General features: G+C 36.8%; 1 protein-coding gene across 6 annotated transcripts in view; it reads right to left on the bottom strand.

Moving 5' to 3' along the window:
• Positions 1-20,373, bottom strand: part of clip1a (CAP-GLY domain containing linker protein 1a) — a 40,369-nt gene that overhangs the window by 19,205 nt on the left and 791 nt on the right. For 5 of the 6 annotated variants that reach the window (XM_051110505.1, XM_051110506.1, XM_051110503.1 and 2 more), the window contains exons 2-9: positions 13,617-13,853; positions 12,424-12,926; positions 10,707-10,831; positions 10,404-10,629; positions 5,081-5,278; positions 2,958-3,061; positions 2,248-2,308; positions 691-795 (exon numbers count right to left, since the gene is read on the bottom strand). In XM_051110505.1, coding sequence (XP_050966462.1) covers positions 691-795; positions 2,248-2,308; positions 2,958-3,061; positions 5,081-5,278; positions 10,404-10,629; positions 10,707-10,831; positions 12,424-12,926; positions 13,617-13,707 — 1,413 coding nt within the window. In that variant the 5' untranslated portion in view covers positions 13,708-13,853. The remainder of the gene's footprint in view (positions 1-690; positions 796-2,247; positions 2,309-2,957; positions 3,062-5,080; positions 5,279-10,403; positions 10,630-10,706; positions 10,832-12,423; positions 12,927-13,616; positions 13,854-20,373) is intronic. The other variant, XM_051110504.1, reaches the window with a different exon arrangement.

The raw sequence follows: 20,373 nt of genomic DNA on the forward strand, positions 1-20,373 counted from the left end.
ATATTCTTGTATTCTATGTATGCTTCATTTCCTGCTCACTTTTTATTTCTCTATGCATTTTTGCGCATAGTAAAATAAAAATCCATATTTTTTTTTGCTTCTTTTGCCAAATAATCTTGTCAGTTAAATACATTAGCCAAGTTCTTTCTTCTGCCAAACATAATTTAATCTTGTAGGATCATTAAAAGCAAATGAGAAACATTCAGTTTTGGCCACTAGAAATACATATAAACCAACTTTAAATGATAATTTCCTTTAAATAAAACTTTGTAAAAAACCCTATGGGAAAGATAAACGGAAAAGATAGTTCCAGAACCAACACCACTAAAAATGCTAATGCACTCTGTATTTACTCTGTATTACGGTGTATAAACTGAATTTATTCCCAAAGGACAGCTTATAATCTCCTGATGTTTTCAGGTTCTCAATGGCTGTGGGAACCCTGAACTAAAACTAATTTGTGTTCTTCTACACCTGTACGTGTATTAAGACAACACAATGAAATTACGGCAATTAGATATTTAGTGTGCGTTAGTAATCATTCCTCAAATTAGTTATTAATTGGAATAATTGAAAAACATGCAGTGAAGTTCCCTCACTGACACCCTGACATAGAAAAACAATAAATGTTAGCTGGAGCTCTGTGGCATATCTTCAGTGATCCTTGACCCGCAGGTGAAGATCCATTACCCTAGAGTCTTCTAACTCCCTCTGCAGTTTGTCAGCTTTGGTCTTTTCAAAGAGAAGACTCTGTTCAAGCTCCTTAAGAAGGGCATGCTCCAGCTGCGTCTGCGTCTGTTAGTACAGAAAGGGGAGAGGAAGAAACACAACCAGTGCCACCATCACATGCCAGCCTGATGCAGAAAGACGATGGGTGAGGAGGACAGCCGTGGAGACGCAACACGGGAAAAAAGAGGAGGCGGAAGACGCTGTGACGAATGCAAGTCGGATCGACGCCACAGCGGAGGAAAGTGTGAGGAAATATTGCAGCAGAGCATCGGTCAATGAATGCTTATAGTCATGCTGATGATGGCCAAACAAACAAACAAACAAACAGACGCCATGCAACATTATAGTGACTGGGTTAGGAACACAAACAAAAAAACGGTGCTTTGACCACAACAAAGAAGAGAGGAACAATGAAAAAATCCGATAACTTTTAGTGTTTAGGAATAAATTCATCAAATAAAACATTTATACTGAAGTTCACATAATGAGATCTTCATGTAGGTTAGTGACTTGTTATGGTATTACAGAATAATTTAGTATTTATTACCCTACAAAATTCAAAAGACAAACACATTTAACATGTTGTACACAGCGTCGGCTTGATGATCAATTCAGTATCCATTTTCAATGGAAAATTATTTTAAAATAACGAACACATTTTCTTATCTTGTTAGTCTTGCTACGACTGTTCAAGTATGTAAATCATCTGCACAAGAAATATTTGTCTAAGCTGTTGATATGCATGTTTTATGACTTCAAATCATTAGCCAACAGTTTCTTAAATTTGAATGGATGAAAATAGTCTAAGAGTTATTACTGAATAAGTAGGTCAAGACATGAAAACTCAAATGTGTAATGATGAAGGGTGCAAACAACCAATGAACCTTTCAAGAGTACTTGATTCAAGAACAAGATGAGACTAGAAACTAACAGACAAATTACAGCTCTTTTGCAGATAATTAATACAAACATGATGGATTCAAACTGTCTTTGAAAGAGCATATGTTTAAAGTTCTGCCGAATGCACGCATGGAGTCCTTTCGTAGTTTGGTCATCTAAAATGTTGCAGTCCGGTCTAAATACAAGACCTTTCTCACTGTGGTAAAACTAGACTCATCTTTATTTGGCTCGAAATCCAAATTAGGGAGTAGTTCATCATTCAAAATATGCGTATGGTGCCAATCAGGTTATGATGGCACACCCTAACTTAGGGATCTTCAGCGCTGCTCCTGGAGAGAACCCGTCCTGCAGACTTCAGTTCCAGTCCTGCTCCGACACACCTGCCTGTCATTATCAAGTGAACCTGAACACCTTGATCAGCTGCTTCAGGTGTGTTTGACTGGGGCTGGAGCTGAAATCTGCAGGGCTGGAGCTCACCAGGATCAGGGCTGGAGACCCCTGCTCTATGGCTTCTGTTTTAAACAAGTAATATGTATAAATAACAGACATGAATAACATTCGAAATATGAAAAATATACCATCTACTAATGTTCTATCAGCGCAAAAATCTTCAAATACCTCCAGATCTCCTTTGGTAATGCAGGCTTCCTCCACCCGAAACTGCAGGTCTTCCACCTTCCTGTTTGGGGCAATAATTCTTTATCATTTTCAGCTTGTTACTCCTATGTCAGCTGTTTTTTCCCACTTTCCCATTACAGGCATGAGAAAACAAAGCATAATATCAAGTAAATAAATAATAATCATGCAATAAATATACAAACTATAACTGAAGTATAAGTGAGCCAGATGTCAGGTGTGCACTCTTCAGTAACCATGAAATAACTTGTGCTGTATTATCATAGTAAATGTTAGTTTATAAAGTCAACAGAAAGAGAGAATTCTGACATGCTCTTGAGGGAAAACACAAACAAAAAAAACATAAATGAATTAAAAGGATAGATCCACTCCCCTTGTGTTGTTCAAAACCTGTATGACTTTAAAACCACATATTTTGAGAAATTAGGAATTTGTGTTCATACAATGGAGGTCAAAGGTCACCAAAACTGGTTATTATATCTTTTGTTATAATGACATTATGGTGTGTAAATGACACCAAATTTTCATTGTTAAGTGAACACTATTCTCATTCTGTGCATTTCATTGGACAAAACAATATCAATATTCAATATCAATTATTATTGTGTCTGTCAGCTCTAAGATTTCTCTATGCAAATACTGTAAGTTCATTAAAAGTCCTGAAGTCTCAAACTGATTGATGAATACTGCACCTCTTCTCCTCCTCCAGCTGGTTGAGCAGTTCCACCTTCTCTCGGTCCGCAGCCTCCACGAGCGCTCGCAGCTGATCCATCTTGGCATCGACCTCCAGCACATACTGCAGGAACAATTCAAGACAACTGTAATCCTCTAATCTAATCTGATCAACTTTACATTTTCCATAACTACAAGAAAAACAAACTGAACTGACTTTTTAAATGAATAGAACTTATGCACATAAAATGTATTACTGTCTATAAATATTTTTTTACTAGTCATTATTTAATGAAAAACTGTATTTGTCTCTTAACGCAAAACACGTGACAGTTAATGCGACAGTGCTGCACACTAGTCCAGGGGTCAGGATCATTTCTGATTATTCTATAATCGCCATGTTTGTTTGTTTTGTTGGTAAATCACTGTGCCATGTCAGCCCACATCCCTTTATGACCGATCCTTCATTGTGAGTGCTATGGCTATCTGAAATCTTGAAAAAAAAATTAAACGACACATATTTTGTTATTTCAATTACTACACAGAGACAACCCAAGCCCACATTAGTATTTCACTGGCAAATAAATAAGAATAAACAAATAAATAAATGATTATAAACTGCTTTTACAACCACCACATCTGAAACAGAAAGTGTAAAGCAGAAGTAACAAGAGGAAGAAAGGCTTTTATTAGAGCCTCAGAGGCGGAGCGCTGACGTACACGATTGTCATTTCTTCCTCTTCATTAACTTATAACACTCCTGTCTAATAACACATAACCTAACCTTTTTTATACTGTATATACCAAAAGCATTTAGCAATGTCCGTTTACATCATTTAAAACAGGCTTTCAATAGCTCATAAACATTTATTTCCACAAACAGGAGGATTGTTCTCAATTAGACCATTAGTCTATATTTTTATGTAGCTGACTTCAAGTTTATAACAAGTCTTAAAAAACATTTGATTTGATTGTCATAAAAAAAACTTAAATAGGTGACTAATTTGTGAAAAATATGACTAATTGGACCAAATAGAAACAAAAATCTGCTATCTTAGATATAAATCTGTTTAATTCATGATTTAATTTTTATCGAGTTCACCTTTTTTCCCCTATTTTATTCATTTTAAAATTATTTACTTATAATTTCAGTAAAAATTATGTAAAATAAATGTAAATTTAACAGAAGAAATTGATCAACGATCACAAATGCGATTGTAAATGATCCCAGCTGAGGAAGAAGGGTCTTATCTAGCGAAACGATCGGTTATTTTCAATAAAAATAATACAATTTATATACTTTTTAATGTCAAACGCTCGTCTTGTCTTACTCTGCCTGAACTGTTTTTGTTCCGGTTCATGACAGTTAGTGTATGTGGAAAAACTCCCATCTCATGTTCTCCCTCAACTTCAACTTCCCACAATCATCCTATATCGCTGTTTTACCTTTTTTGTTAAGGGTGTTTGATCTTCTTTGCATGTTCACTTTGTAAACACTGTGTCTGTACTTCTGCAGCGATGTAGGATGATTTTGAAATGATTTTTGAAGTTGAGGGAGAAAATACGATTGGAGTTTTTCGACATACACTAACTGTCTTGAGCCAGTAAATTGCTGTTCTGGAAGTGGACTTCTCCTTCAACAAGCTCAAATTCTGTAGTGATCACGTGCATAATGGTAACATCAGTAACACTGAGCAGTTGCTGAATCCTAACATGAACATGAGCGGTCCAGAGGTCGCCTACTCTTGTGCCGCACACACACTGAACTATCTGCGGCTTAAAACTCATTTGGCTGGAGCTCATTTCTGAACCTCGTCCAGAGAAGCACTCTAGAATGACAGATTCTGATGAGCCGACAGACATTCTCAGATGCTGATTTAGGTGAATGTACTTCAGAAATCATCTGTACTCAGAAACTACTAGTGAATTTCACAAATAAGCACAGAGAAATTACACGTAATCCACTGAATGAAATGTAAAATTCTGTAAAAGTAGAAAGACTAAAATAGTAAAAAAAATTGTTTAGAAGACCGTTTTAAGAACAAAACCCTTAAAAAAAAAAAAAAAAAAAAAGGTCTGAGGTTATAGAATAAAGAATACAGAAACAGATATCAGAGGGTCTGCATGCACAGCGGGGTCTGACCTGCTCCTGGCCTTCTCTCAGTAACGTGAGCTCCTGCTCCACTTCGCCCACATGGCTGGTCGCCTTGGCAACCTCGGCTCTCTCCAGGTCGCGCTCGGCGAGGAGCTGCTCGATGTGCTGCTGTTTCTCCTTCAGGGCCTCCTGAAGCGCCGTCGTGCCCGAGATCTTCCTCGCATACCTCGTAGACGTCTCTGTCAGCTTCAGAGAGAAATTCATTCATACTGGAACGCCTGGTTCACATAACATTTTCTCAGTCATGTTTTTCAGATATGACCTTCGCTAGACTTACAGATTTTACTGAAAGGTTACCTCGAAATTGTTACCAAGTCCACATGTGTGTAATATACACAGCATTTTTAGCAGCATTAATGCCACGTTCACACTGAGCTTCGATTCGGTACAACTACAGAAGAGCCTCATAAGGTAGAACGCTGGAGAATTTGATCAGACCCAACACGTTCTGTGTGTATTTATAACTACAGTGGAACAATTAATCAAAATTAAAACCGATGTTGTGATATGGCTTAGATTACAAAGGGTAAAAGGCTGCAATTTATAAGCAAGTTTTTCATTATATGATCAAATTCACTGCGGTCCACTTCTAATGTTGGCAAGATTTTTACATCAAAAGCAGACAGAATTGAGAAATAAATGGGCATTTTCTACCATTTGAATCCATTCATATTTGACGTTATAGGCTGCTGATGTTTGATTGGCTGCTGTTTGCCATGTTTGTTTATAGGAGTGACACTTGAAGAATGATATCTGCGTCTGAAATCACACACTCGCTGAGTAGGTGCTTCTCTTGAATAATTATTTACTTAGTATCATATGTTCTAAAGTATGAATGCATGTACTATGAATACAATGAATGCTTCTGTCAGCATGCTCTAGAGTTGATTTTTTGCTTATATAAATATAGGTATAATACATGTCATGCAAGCAGCAGTGATTAGCCTCCAGGCGCCAGTGACTCATTTGGACAAATTGGCAATACGGTTTTATTGTATCTTCAAATACTAATAAGTATTTTTGATCTTGGGCGATTAAGATGTCTCCACAATCTGCTTTTGAAGAAATACTGTAGTAATTGCACTACAGAGCACATTCTATCAACTGGCGCCTCCTCCTCAATACATTCACATCAAATGTTAACTTTGCAGTAAGACACTGCAACTATTCACAATCACAAAAGTACATGATTTGCATGTGTTTTAAAGCCTTGCCAGTTAAACATTTCATTCGTGCTGTTCTGGCACGCGTTTTTTCTGAGTGTTTACACCAGAAGCGCACACACACAAAAGCCTTTCAAAAGCCACCTGATTACTGGACGGAGTTATCTTCCACGTCTGATCGCGCTAACACTGTCAAAACCACACAAGGTTTACATATGAACACAGTTGCTTATGTCTAAAGTGAAAGTGAACAGTTGAGAGAAAAACGGATGCGTGCCTGTATATTCGATGTGTGCAGCTCTTAAAGGGGCAGCAGACTAATGATACTAAATGCTAAAAACCCAAAAACAAAAATGGTCACCACTGACTCCTGAATGAGTTTCTTTTGTTGAACATAAGTTATGAAGAAGAATGTGTGTAACACTCACTGCTCTTGAATGAACAACTTTAATACAGTTTCTAATACAAGTTAAATGCAAGTTATAAATTAGACAAATTAGTTTGCCTGTACTGCTCAGACAACTTGAAAAATAATAATAATAAAAAAAGAACAACATAGAATCAAAGAATCGTCATAAAATCGTGAATCGTGATTTTCCTGAATAAAATGGTGATATGATATTTTGCCTTATCGCCCACCTCTACTGCAAAGTAAACAGTCCTGAATCTCCAATGATAAGGGTTTGATGAAATGGATGAAACAGAACTGCATGCTATCCCATAAAGACAAAACAGAGATTGGTCATTCCATGTCAAATCAACCACATTTCAGAAACCTTCCTGGCTCAAATTTTTGATTTTGCTAATATTTATTCTGAAGAAAGACAGACATTTATAGTGATGAAAGCCAAAATAATAAACGTCATGGATGAATATTTACTGAGTGATCCACCATTTAGTAGAGGGGTGTCAAAATGGCAATTTTCTCTTGAGATTCAGAGTTAAATTACAGGGGGGTAAAAATCACTTCAGAAAGATGGCAGCATCATTATGTTATTTTTAAAGTCAAGTCAAGTCAAGTCAAGTCACCATTATTTATATACCGCTTTTAACAATACACAATTGTGACATTGTTAAACTGAGATTGTCAGTTCTGTTAGTAAAATCTGTTGACTTTAGTAATCTTTGTTGCATTATGTGCCAGTGGTGAGGGAATGGTGGGGAAACAGCACTTCTCAAGTTTTTACACCCAAATTTGCATGTCTGTAACTCCTTAAGTATTAAAGATATCTTAATACCCTTTTAGACATTGGATTTTAACTTTCTTTTGGCATCTTCATTTTTAAAGCTGTACATGGCTTGGTTTTAAAAATACTGGAATTTTAATATGGCTCCAGGGGTAAATTGTTCAATTGTACACATTTTCAATGGTCAAAAACCCAATGTGGGTCAGTTTGCAAAAATGTGATGATTCTTTTCTTTTAAAGAGGAATGTCTGAAGAAGAAGAATGTTGAAACTAGAGATGTGTCTCGTTTCCTTCTGTCAAAACAAATACTATTTGTATTTGTTAATACTAAAATAAATACTATTTTTACAAAGTTTGCGTGCCTCAAGATGTATTAAAGATATCGCCATATGATTTTAGATTCTAGTTCTTTTCATTTTCAAGACCCTGCAACGCGGATCTCAATGAGGCTCCATTTTCAGATTGTTGAATATTACCCATTTTCAGGGCTTGAAAATCAAATGTTGGTCACTTTACATACAGCTGATACTGACTGTATTTAAAGTGAAATGTCTGAAGAAAATGTAATGCTGAAACTAAAAATGTATCTTGTTTCCCCTCTATCAAAACAACTGCATAGAACAAACCTGTTTGAGAGTCATAAATCTTTTTTCCAAAATGTGTGTGCCTGTAATTCAAGAAGTATTATCTGATTGTAGTTCCTAAGAAACTTTCATTTTTAAGGCCCTGTATGGTTTAATCCCACAGATATTGAGATTTCAATGCAGCTCCAAATTTAGCATTCTACCCATTTAAAATGGTCAAAAACCAAATGTGGTTTGTCATCACTGTTTACAACGCAAATATGCAAATAATAACAGTAACCCAGGGTTTAGGAATGTACAATGTGATACGTCAGACTATGAATGACCAGGATAAATTGTTAACTCTAGGTAAAGTGTGAAGATTACAAAATACGATTACTCAGGATCCCATTTACTTAGTGTTCAGAATTACCCAGTGTTAATTATTTCAAGTATAAGAGGCCTTCAATGTTAGAGGTACTATCAGTCATTCTGCCAAATGTGCCCTTTAGCAGTAGACACCACTTTAATCTATAACTGTGCTTCACATTTGATAACAATAAAAAAGAAATTCTAATAATTAATCCAGCTGAGGGTGAATCTTGGTTTACTGATGTGAATGCAATGTGTGGCGAAAGCAACCACACTTCCCTATGAGGCGTGGCATTTCTTTCAAACATGTTATCATACGGCATGCTTAAACTCTTGGTAGCTTCCGAAGCTGTTAAAATGAACAAAATCCCTTCTTCCAAATATACCAGAAACTGATTCAAATATAGAATCTTATGAATAGACTACAGAGAGCAAAGTAATGTGCCTCAACTTGGCCATGTCAGTGCATTTGTGGCACTCAGACATGTATGTTCTATGCAGCTGTTTTGATAGAGGGAAACAAGATACAATTCTAATTTTAACATTTCGATAATATTTCTTCTTCAGACATTGTTCTTTAAATAAAATAAGTATCAGCTGTATACAAAGTGACCAACATTTGATTTTTGACCACTGAAAATGGCTAACATTCAACAAACTGGACACAGAGCCTCACTGAGATCCCCATAATCTCTGGGACTGAATGATGCAGGGCCTTGAAAATGAACATTCCAAAAGAAAAGTTCATTAGAAACTAGAATCTAAAGTCATATTGTGATATCTTTTATATTTATGGCACTCAGACGGGTATGTTCAATGCAGTTGTCTTGACAGAAAGAAAATGAGAGACATCTCTAGTTTTAACATTATTTGTTCTTCAGACATTCCTCTTTAAAAGACAAGAAGTCTCATATTTGGTTTTACAGCTGGAGCCGTATTGAAATTTCAATATCTCTGGAACCGAATCTCATAGGGCATTAAAAATAAAGATGCCAACCGAACAGTTCGTTAAGACCCAATATCTAAAGGGCATTAAAATATTTTTAATACTTGTTGAGTTATAGGCATGCAAACTTTGGAGTATAATCTTCAAAAAAGTTTTTTAATGGTCACCATTGGCACATAACGCAACCAACAGAACTACCAATCTCTGTGTAAAAATAACATCTTTTTCAAGTCATTTTTAACTCCCTATAATTTGTCTCTGAATCTCAAGTGAAAACTGCCGTTTTTACCCCACTCTACCAAATAGTGGATTACTCAGTAAATATTCGTACATGACATTTAATAGTTTGGCTTTCATCACTATGCATGCCTATCTTTTTACAGAAAAATATTAGCAAAATCCAAAATTTGAGCCGGGGACCTCTGGTTGAGTTGACACGGAATGACCCAGATACGAATGATATGATAGTTTTTTTTGTTTTTAAATTACAAAGCAAGTTATTGAGTAATTAGTTTGGATTTTGTCCGCACAAAACATAGGAATAATAGCCATAATGGACCAGATTTAACAAACACATCAGATTATATCCGCTAAACAATGTGGTATGGTCGAGAGCTGATGTGTGCAATGTCTAAAGAGGATATGACAAATAATCTGACAAAAATACCCAAGATCTTACGTATGGATTTATAGGAAACAACAAATTTGAAGCTAGCATGCATGGATGCCGAGCCAAAAAAATAAATAAATAAATAAAATCGAAATTTGCTTACTGCACCTACTGCATTTTATAACAAGCCTTCTTTGGATAGAAAGCAGGCATTTGCCTAGAAAAGACATTCATTTGTTTATGTGACTCAGCCCTGATAACATTTGATGGAGAGGAGACCTGGCCTGTCAACTGGCTCAATCAATCGCTTGAGTTTGCCAAACACTAATGTTTGCCAAAAAACAGCTGAAGGAAAAGCCCAGTCTGAGAAACCATTCAGCAATTCCATTTTGGTGCTGTTAACATCCCAGAAATGACATATGTTGTCCCTATTAAGCTAAAGCTATGTAAGCAAAGGCATGCACACTCACCAGTCCTGTTCGGCTGGGCTTGCAACTCGCTGACGAGGCCACGGAGCTCATGGAGCTGATGGAGGAGGCGCTGGGGCTGCGCTTCAGTCCTGACGGGGTGGTGGTGGTCGTCGTCGTCTTCCGCACGGTGGTCTTCGCCTTGGCTGGGGTCGTGGAGGGAAAGCCGATACGGGTCACCTTGTGCACTGGTGCGAACAGACCGTACTTGGGCTGACACTGGAAATACCTGATGACACACAAATCGATGTTCTTATAATCCGTCGCTCCTGTATAGGGTGTAAATGTAAGAACAGGCCACAGTACCTGGTTCCAGCCACAGCACCATCGTTCTTCCCCAAGGGCTCGTCCAGCTCAACTCCACACCACTCACCCTTGGCAAAATCTGTTTCGCCCAAGAAACGCACCACACCAGCTTTCGTGCCAGCAACCTGTAACAGAAACGAGGACTTCACATGCATTCTGACTGTAGGACATGCCAAATTCTGAAAACTACCCTTATTTATTGAAGGGTCATTCTGTCAAATCAACCAAATTTCAAAAACTCCTCAGCTCAAATTTTTGAGGAAAGATAGACATGTATAGTGATGAAATGTATGAATATTCACCGAGTGATCCACTTGTTTGTAGAGGGGGGTCAAAATGGCAATTTTCACCTGAGATTCAGAGTCAAATTACAGGGGGTAAAAATGACTTTAGAAAGATGGCAGCATCGTGATGTTATTTTTACACAGAGATTGGTAGTTCTGTTGGTAAAATCTGTTGACTTTTATCAATCTTTGTTGCATGATGTGCCAATGGTGACCATTCAAAAATGGGGAAACAGCACTTTGCAAGTTTTTCTCCAAAATTTGCATGTCTGTAACTCAAGAGGTATTAAAGATGTCTTAATGCTCTTTTAGATATTGGGTCTTAACAAACTTTCCTTTTGGCATCTTTATTTTTAATGCCTTATGAGATTCAGTTCCAGAGACACTGGAATTCCAATATGGCTCCAGCTGTAAATCGTTAAAATTTTCACATTTTCAGTGATCAAAAACCAACTGCGGGTCAGTTTGAAATGATATGATACTTATCTTTTAAAGAGTAATGTCTAAAGAATTAACAATGTTAAAACTGGAGCTGTATCTCGTTTCTTTCCGTTAAGACAACTGTATTGAATATACCAGTCTTAGTGCCATAAATGTACCCCCGGTTTCACAGACAAGGCTTAAGCCTAGTCCCAGACTAAAATGTAATTCTAAGCTGTTTCAACTGAAAGAAACTTGCACAGACTGATCTTTAAAAATATCAGTGCCTTTGTTTTGTTTCAAGATGCACCCCAGTAATGTTTTTTCTAAGGCATGTTAATGAAAATTACTTAAATGTCCTTACTGAACTATGGCCTAGTCCTGGCTTAGTCTAAACCCTGTCTGTGAAACCAGGCCATTATGTTTCCAAAGTCCACATCCTTATAACTCAAGAAGTATATCGAAGATATTGAAATATGATTCTATAATCTAGTTTTTCATAAACTTTTCTTATGAAATCTTAATTCTCAAGGCCCTACATCATTCAGTCCCAGAGATATGGGGGTCTCAATGAGGCTCCAAGTCCAGATTGTTGAATATTACCCATTTTCAGTGGTTGAAAATGTTGGTCACTTTGTGTGCAGTAGATGCTTATTTTATTAAAGAAATAATGTTGAAATTAGAATTGTATCTTATTTCCCTCTAAACAGTGTAATAACAGCTTTACATAGAAATGGCCTGCGGTCTTAGTAAATCATAAAACGTCCATACGTACAAAAGAGCGTGTAAAATGCTGTTTAAATCAGCTCTAAATGGAAAAAAGTGCAGTGTAGCACATGCTGAATTCTGAAAACTACCCTTATTTATTGAAGCTATTTTTCCATTTCAAAAAGAATCAGTGTAAAAGAACAATTTATGACGACGAGGCCAATCATGCTTCGCTTAAACCCTTCAATCCTCCTATCTTGACACACAATAATGCTCATCAGAAGAGCTCATCTCAACACTCTCACCAGCACTCGATCGTTGATCTTCAGCTCCCGTTCTCCCTTCTTGACCGAGCCGCTCTCCGACAGGTTGGACACGGATTCGCTCTTCGACCGCACCAGTTCTGAGGCTGGAGCAGCGGTGGTTTTAGTGGGTGAAGCTGGTTTCTTGGTTGAAGCAGACACCGACGTAGTGGACGGGGTGGGCGACGAAGCGCGGGACGGAGGAGCCGTCGCCGTGCCGTCCGCCTCACCTTCTGTGCGCGAAAGCTTGGAGGGCCTTGTGAAAATACCCTTCAAGGCTTCGCACTGAAAGTAGCGCACGCCCGACACCGAACCGTCATTTTTCCCGATTGGCTCGTCGAGCACAATTCCAGCCCACTGGCCCGGAGCAAACTGGGTCTCTCCTAAAAACTGAACGACGCCCGGCTTGTTTCCGTTGACCCAGACGCGATCCCCGATCTTGAACTGCTCTCCTGCATCTTGGGCTTCGGCTGAGGATTTGTCACTCTGAGCTGGTTTAGCAGCACCTGACCCAATGAAACAAAAGAAAACAGCTTTGTTCAGTATCTAAACTACTCCTACAGTGTGCAGTAAGTGTCCTGTGCTTGATATACAAATCATCTGTGTGCACACAACACCTGTTAAGTCTTAAAAGGTCAAGTTTTTTTTTTTTTTTTTTTTTTAAAGACTATTGAGTTAGAAGGTCAAATATACCATTCAAAAGTTTGGAGTCAGTATAATTATTAGTAGTATTTTTGTGTGTGTGTGGAAAAGAGAAATAGAAATTGATACTTTTATTTAACAAGAATGCGAATAATTGATTAAAAAGGCATTGGTAAAGGCATTTATAATGTTACAAAAGATTTCTATTTCAGATAAATGCTGTTCTTCTGAACTTTCTATTCATCAAAGAAACCTGAAAAACATCTACTCAGCTGTTTTCAACAGAATAATAAATGTTTTTTGAGCAGCAAATCAGAATATTAAAAGGATTTCTGAAGGATCATGTCACTGGAGTAATAAATCACAGGATTAAATTACATTTTAAAATGTATTCAAATAGAAAACAGTTATTTTAAACACTGAAGATATTTAAAAAATTGACTGTTTTTGTTGTGCTTTGGATCAAATAAATGCAGGCTTGCTGAGCAGAAGAGACGTCTTTAAAAACATCAGAAATCTTGCAGTTCACTGGTGCTGTATTACATGGCTCTTACCGGCAGAAGGAGACGTCTTCGTGACCCCAGCATTGGTTGGTCTGCCAATTTTGCTGGGCGCTTTGAGTCCACTGGGTTTTGATGTGCTCATTGTTGCTCTGAAATGCTCTGTCTATACTTGTACGTTTCCTCTCCAACAAACATTGACTGCTGATGTTGGAGCAACAGAAAATAAAATAAAAGTACAAAAAAAATTAAATACAAAGAAAAGTGAAAGGAAAACAGCTGCAGCAACGTCTGTGGAGAGAAAGAAAAGAGAACTGCATTAGCATGTTTAAACAGTGCAGGGATGGGTCTTACTTTTTTTTGTCATTTCAGTCATTTCATGCAACACATTGTTTCATTGGTACACTGGTGCAACTGAAAGTGTAAAGCCTATTTCACACTGCACACATAAGCAATATGTAACAGCAGACTTCCGCTGAAACCCTACTTCAAAAATAAGTTTTGGGTTGCTACACTGAGTGTATGTTATGTAATGTGTATTAGCCATTAATAAGAGTTCAGTGAGCTTGTGCTGAAAGAAAGGGAGTGACACAGTGATTCACAGGGATGGGAATCAATTACAAAAGGAATCAATTGAGAGAGGAAATCAACTCCTCTTTAACAGCCCTTTTCAGTATTTTACTTGTTCTGTTGAACGGTTTGTTTCAATAAATCTGTTTAAAAAAACAACAGCAGCCCTTCTTTTGCACCGCTGTATGATGTATTTGATGTAATGATGTAATTGTGTATGTACTTCTAACAGCTCAGTGTCATGGTGTGTCATGAAGAAACTCAAATAAAGCTGTGTGTGATCATTTAAATCACTTAAGCTAATGAGGTTTGTTGTCACGCTTTCATTCTGTGATCCTGCATGTGACTGACAAATATTCATTAGGGATGTAACAATATTATCAATATTGTGGAATCGCGATATTATCGTGGTCACGACGATATGAAACGATATAGATCTTCTGGGCAAAAAGTGTAGATATTTTAAATATTCTAACATAGTTTCTGTCAAATGAACTAAAAGTTCAATATGGCTTAATCGCTTCATCAAGTGCACGTTTCAAAGCGAAGCGCACAGTTCGTTCAGGCGATCAGCTCGTGATCCAGTGTTTTCCGTGACACAGAACTGATCAGTTCACTGTAAATGAATGCAGTGAACTCGTTTACTGCACGTGCTGTGAATTTAGTGCACGTTTAGGAACGCAACGGCCACCTGTTATGCTTTATTTTTGTGGCAGATGAGAACAGCATTTCACTAGATTTGTAGTAAGACACATTTTTGTAAGCCTGTTTTTTTTTTTTTTTTTTTTTTACTGAAGTTGGAGTTTTCCAAATAAAATAAAATAAAAGCTTAAAAGTGCCTTATGAACTGCTGACAGTGAGTGGTTTAAATGCATAAAGTTGCTGCAGTCCAAATTCAAAACAGCTTTTAAATGTGTAGAAATTAGGAATGAAGTATTGAAATTTCCCTACTGTAGTGAAAAGCAAAAATAATATGCCTATTAAATATTCATTTTCATTTATTTTACGGTGCATCTGTTTTACAATATACAGCTATTACAGCCATAGGAATTACAATAATATAAAATTGCTAATATTCAAATTTGTTTGCCTTATAAAACAGCAGTGTGAATGTAATTTAGACTGAAAGAGTATATCACAAATAAAAAAGGGGGGTTGAGTCCCCTTTAAGGTTCAGGTACAAGTCAATTCCCAACGCTTTTTCTGACTTCTTAGTTAAGATTATGGGTTAATACTTTTCAAAGTGCATTAGATAGAAGAATTTAACTTTACAAAATTGTAATTTTTTACAAGCCTTTTTTTTTTTTTAATAATAATAAATATTGTATAGATTTTAATATCATTACTTCCCTAATATTCATTAGCCTATGTCTTTGACAACTCCCCCTTCACTAAAGTTTTACACCTAAAACACACAATATAGACACTGATGCACAAATGTGAATTTATTCTAGATATTTTAAAATAAATATAACACATAAATATAACAAATATACTTATTATTATTATTAAAAATATAAATAAACTCCATGATTTAGTTGAGCAACTAGTCAATTTTTTTATTGATTGAATACACGTGTTTATATGTGAGGATTTGTATATTAAGATGAAAAGTCCGCTAGCATCTCGACATGTAATCCGTCTTCAGATGCACAGCAAATAAATTTCAAGTACTGAGATTATTCTTTTTGGAAGAATTTATTATCCTAAATGGTGAGAGTGTTTTGTTCCGTTTTCCTCAATGTAAGGTTTTGAGCGCCGCCCAGACTCATGAAGAAGAGATACCAGACGCTGATAATAATCAATACCAAGGAGGTTTAGAAGGATGTACAAGGTGAACAAGCTCCTCACAAAACAAACAAACAAAAAAATACACCCTAGCAATTATAATAAAGAGAGGGATCTTTGCTCAGGTTCTGTATTTTACTCCCAGCTCAAATAAAAGTTTGTTTTTAATGCTATTATGGCCACATATAAACTGCACGTTTCGGGATTGACAACCGCATTTATGTGGGAGTGAATTTACAACATTATCATTTTGAGAGTCATTCAGGAAACTGCTTGCTAATGGTGTCACTGGGGAACACAGTTAACCACGGACTGACCCTCACTGTATAATTCACTCTATTCCACTTCAAACCGTGACTCACAGACTCCAGCCGAATAATTATCTGTCGTCGCTGCCTTTCACAAGCATTTATGACACTGAGCGAGAAGTCAATTGAAACAAACAGCCTGTGCAAAAAGTCAAATGGCAATTCAAAAATAAGGACATGTGGGAAGCTCATGCAACTGTAAATGAAAATTTTCTACTGTAACAAATATAGTTTTTCTTTCGTCAGACACATACTGGTTTAAAATGGCCAAACACCCTCCACTAGACCACTTGAGATGGACTGACCCATAAACAGAGTACTTCAAATGCCACGTCTTTACTTAAGGATTATCATAATTTAGATTTAGTGCAAAAAAATAACATAACATGGTGCAAAGATGCTGAAATAATCCACAGAGTGACGTGACATGCTAACTTGGCTTCACACACTCGTGGTCACACATGCAGCACATGTGATCGAGATCATCCGAAAGGAGAAAAGCTGCAAGTAATTAAAGACTGATTCACTGGTGAACGCAAATATACCACAACTAATCGTCAGTCAAATTCCACTGACACAATTACTGGCCAATAATATATCGGCCACCGTTATACGTTGTTTCGTGATACATAAACCTCTATTTACTGTGAGTGCAAAAAAAAAAAAAAAAAAAAAAAAAAATCACGAAAGGCTGTGGAAAAATTTCAGGTGCTGCGACGCAGTTTGCTTGTACTTCCATTCATCTGGGAAAGTAACAGGTGCCAGATTCACTTTATTTTCACATTCACAGACTTTACAACATTTTTGTGGACAGACACTGCTGTTCAAAAGTTTGGGATCAGCTCTTCTGCTCATCAAGGCTGCATTTATTTGATCATACAGGAAAAAAAAAAGTTATTACAATTTATTCCACGGTCTGTCTGAATACTGTGCTCTGATTGGCTGGCAGGTATGCAGTAAAACCATTTAATGCACAGGTCAGTTTAATCACCGTTCTATATTAATGTGCTGCTTTAATTGATGCACACTAACCAACGCACATCACACATACACACAGAGACAGAGAGACAGAGAGACAGAGAGACAGAGAGACAGAGAGACAGAGGTTGGAGATCGCATTACACTGTGCACATACATAAACTTGTTGTCAACGCTTCCCTGTGATTTTTATTAATAAAAAAGCCTGTTTTTTTTAAATTAATTAGTTGTTTGCAGAGAGAGACAAGCAGCAAACAGCTAATATGCACGCACAACTGTCATCTCTCTCCTTCTCTCTCTCTGGGATATGCAGGATAATTAATGACTTGCCGTGCATTAAAGAATTTTAAACGCACTTCGTGTTGGGCAGTTCTACGCCCCCACGTTGTGCATTTACAATCCTTTAATGCACGGCAAACCGTTGATTATTCCTTACTTAAATTTCTATTTTAATCAATGCTGTTCATTTTAATGGTTTATTTTTATAAAAGAATCCTGAAAAATGTATCACAGGTTCTAAAAAATATTATGCAGCACAACTGTTTCCAGCACTATTTCAGAATGATTTCTGAAGGATCATGTGACACTAAAGACTGCAGTAATGAAGAAGAAAATTCAGTTTTGCATCACAGATGCAAATTCTATTTTAAAGTATATTAAAATAGAAAACTATTAATTTAAATTGCAATATTTCACAATATAACAGTTTTTTTCCTGTATTTTTGAACAAATAAATTCTGCCTTGATGATCAAAGGCAAACTTCTTAAAAAAAAAAAAAAGAAAAAAAAAAAAGAAAAGAAAAAAAAAAAAATTAAAAATCTTGATCCCAAACTTTTGAATGGCAGTGTATAAACCTGCTGTTAACTAAACACATGAATCTGAAGGCCCCTTTTGCAGTTCTCAACTAAAAGAAATAAACACTTAAATACCTGTAATTTCACTACTCTTTGCTAGATTAAATCATTAGATATTTCAATCATCTAAACATGTCATTATCATCACCATCACTACTATTATGAGTTAAAATAATATATAGGCCTACAATATAACAAAAACTGATTGAGTTCCTAAAAACATCAGTGGAAATGTACAATGGATTGAGACACTGTAACAAGTCCACTTAAATCATAGAGCTTTTCTGACAAGTCGAAAAGCGTGGCTCTCATTTCATTCTCTGTGACTCCTCACAGACCAACCAGAATTTTTTTTAATTCTCCACACAAATCAAACAAACAACCCTTTCTGGATTTAAAACACATTACTGACGAAAGCTGACAAGTTAACATCTCCTGCTCCTGTGAGCACACAAAACATACAGCACACGGGCCGGTTCTTTTGTTTCAGTCATGTGACTTTTTCCACTCATCCACTGTATTTATGATCATCAGCAGGACAAAATAATGGTGGTGGAGGCAGAAACACATGTATAGAGATCAACATAAAACACTGATCATTGGATTTGATCCAGTAAGTCCCAGAAAACATTTTCACAGATCAATTTAGCACAGACCACATAAAATCTATATGTAATCCTAATCCATCTAATCCAGACACTGGCAGAACTCCACCAGTTTGAGCTATAGAAAGACTGGATCTGTAAAAATGACCTCATATGGCTCAAACACAATTAATCAACATCTTTTATTTGTATCTTCGTTGATGTGTTTTTGTATTCACCAACATTGCTTTGCCCACTTAAGGTCACAATCGGGCACATGAGTGGAAAAAGTCATGAGATTGAAACCGATAAATAAGAAACTGCAATCACTAAAGTGGTACAAGTCCAAACCACTACATTATTTCAGTAAAATAATGAGACAGATATTGTCTACTCATCGGTTCCTCAATCCAAGATTTTCTTGACCTCAATTTACACTTTAACACTGGGGTTTAAAAGACAATTAATATTCAGTAATATTATCATTTTAACTGCACTGACACGACTGGATGAGAACAAAATGTGAACTGTTTCATAATTGATGATCTGTATTGTATAAAGTGCAATATAAATAAATGTGGCTTGACACTGTTTATGATATGCTGTACACAGAGACAAAAACTCAAGACGGCACAAAGTAATGGGTTGTCGAGTGCACAAAAAACATAGGCTTTCCTTAATCAATCCACCACAGGCCATTTAGGATGTAGGTAAGTTTCTCCTTCAGTAGACACTAAAGAAGATTTTCAGCGGAAGCCATGGTCCTCGGTGATTCATATTACGCAAGTCAATGGGTGCCGTCACTTTGAGAGTCAAAAAAGCAGGTACAGGAAACGCAAAATTACCCACGGCTCCTGCCAAAATGATCATCTGTGCAAGGAACTGAACCCTGTTTACATTGTTGTTTACAGCAGAGAGTGCGGACGCCTTCACCAGCAGGTAAAGCCATTTAGAAGAACCTGGAACTACAACGGCTGATGACGTCACATACTGCACACACATCACACTACACAACGCTTAAGATACAGACTCCTAAGACCTCAATATATCAACAGGAGTAGCAGGTATTCATTTAACGTTTCCTGTATTCTGACTCTCAAAGTGACGGCACCCATTGACTTGCATAATATGAATCACCAAGAACCATCTGCTAAAAATCATCTTTACTGGTCTACTGAAAAAAGAAAGTCACCTCCTGTACACCTTGAAAGACAAAATGAGGGAACTATTCCTTTAATAATCCCATAATTGCTGTTTAGGGAAAATAATAATAATAATAATAATAATAATAATAATAATCTTCATGTAAATACACATTTCTGTAATTACATCAATGACTACACTGTTGACCGTATCCCCACCTCTTAATCCACCCTTAAACCTAACTAAACCACCAAACCTGTCCCTAAACTCTATCCCACTGTTATAGCAGCAAAAGTGCACATGATATAAAGCAGAAACTAAACTTCAGAATTCAGTTTGACTCTCTATTACTATCTGACTCAACCAAAAACTCCCAGTCAAACACTGACAAACCTGAGCACAGACTAACAAATTGTTCAAGCTATGAAACGTTTGATTTTGCAGTGGCACTGTAAACCTGAAAAGCTATTCAAAAGTTGAACCTTGTCTTATTTTGGCATGAAACCCGGTGCAGCATTAAAATCAGGCGCCACATCTGGGGCTTCACAATCTGAGCGGATTGACCCTCCAGCTGACCAATAGGAT

The sequence above is a fragment of the Labeo rohita genome, chromosome 5 (genome assembly GCF_022985175.1).
Source record: "Labeo rohita strain BAU-BD-2019 chromosome 5, IGBB_LRoh.1.0, whole genome shotgun sequence".
In the NCBI taxonomy this organism is placed as follows: Eukaryota; Metazoa; Chordata; class Actinopteri; order Cypriniformes; family Cyprinidae; genus Labeo; species Labeo rohita.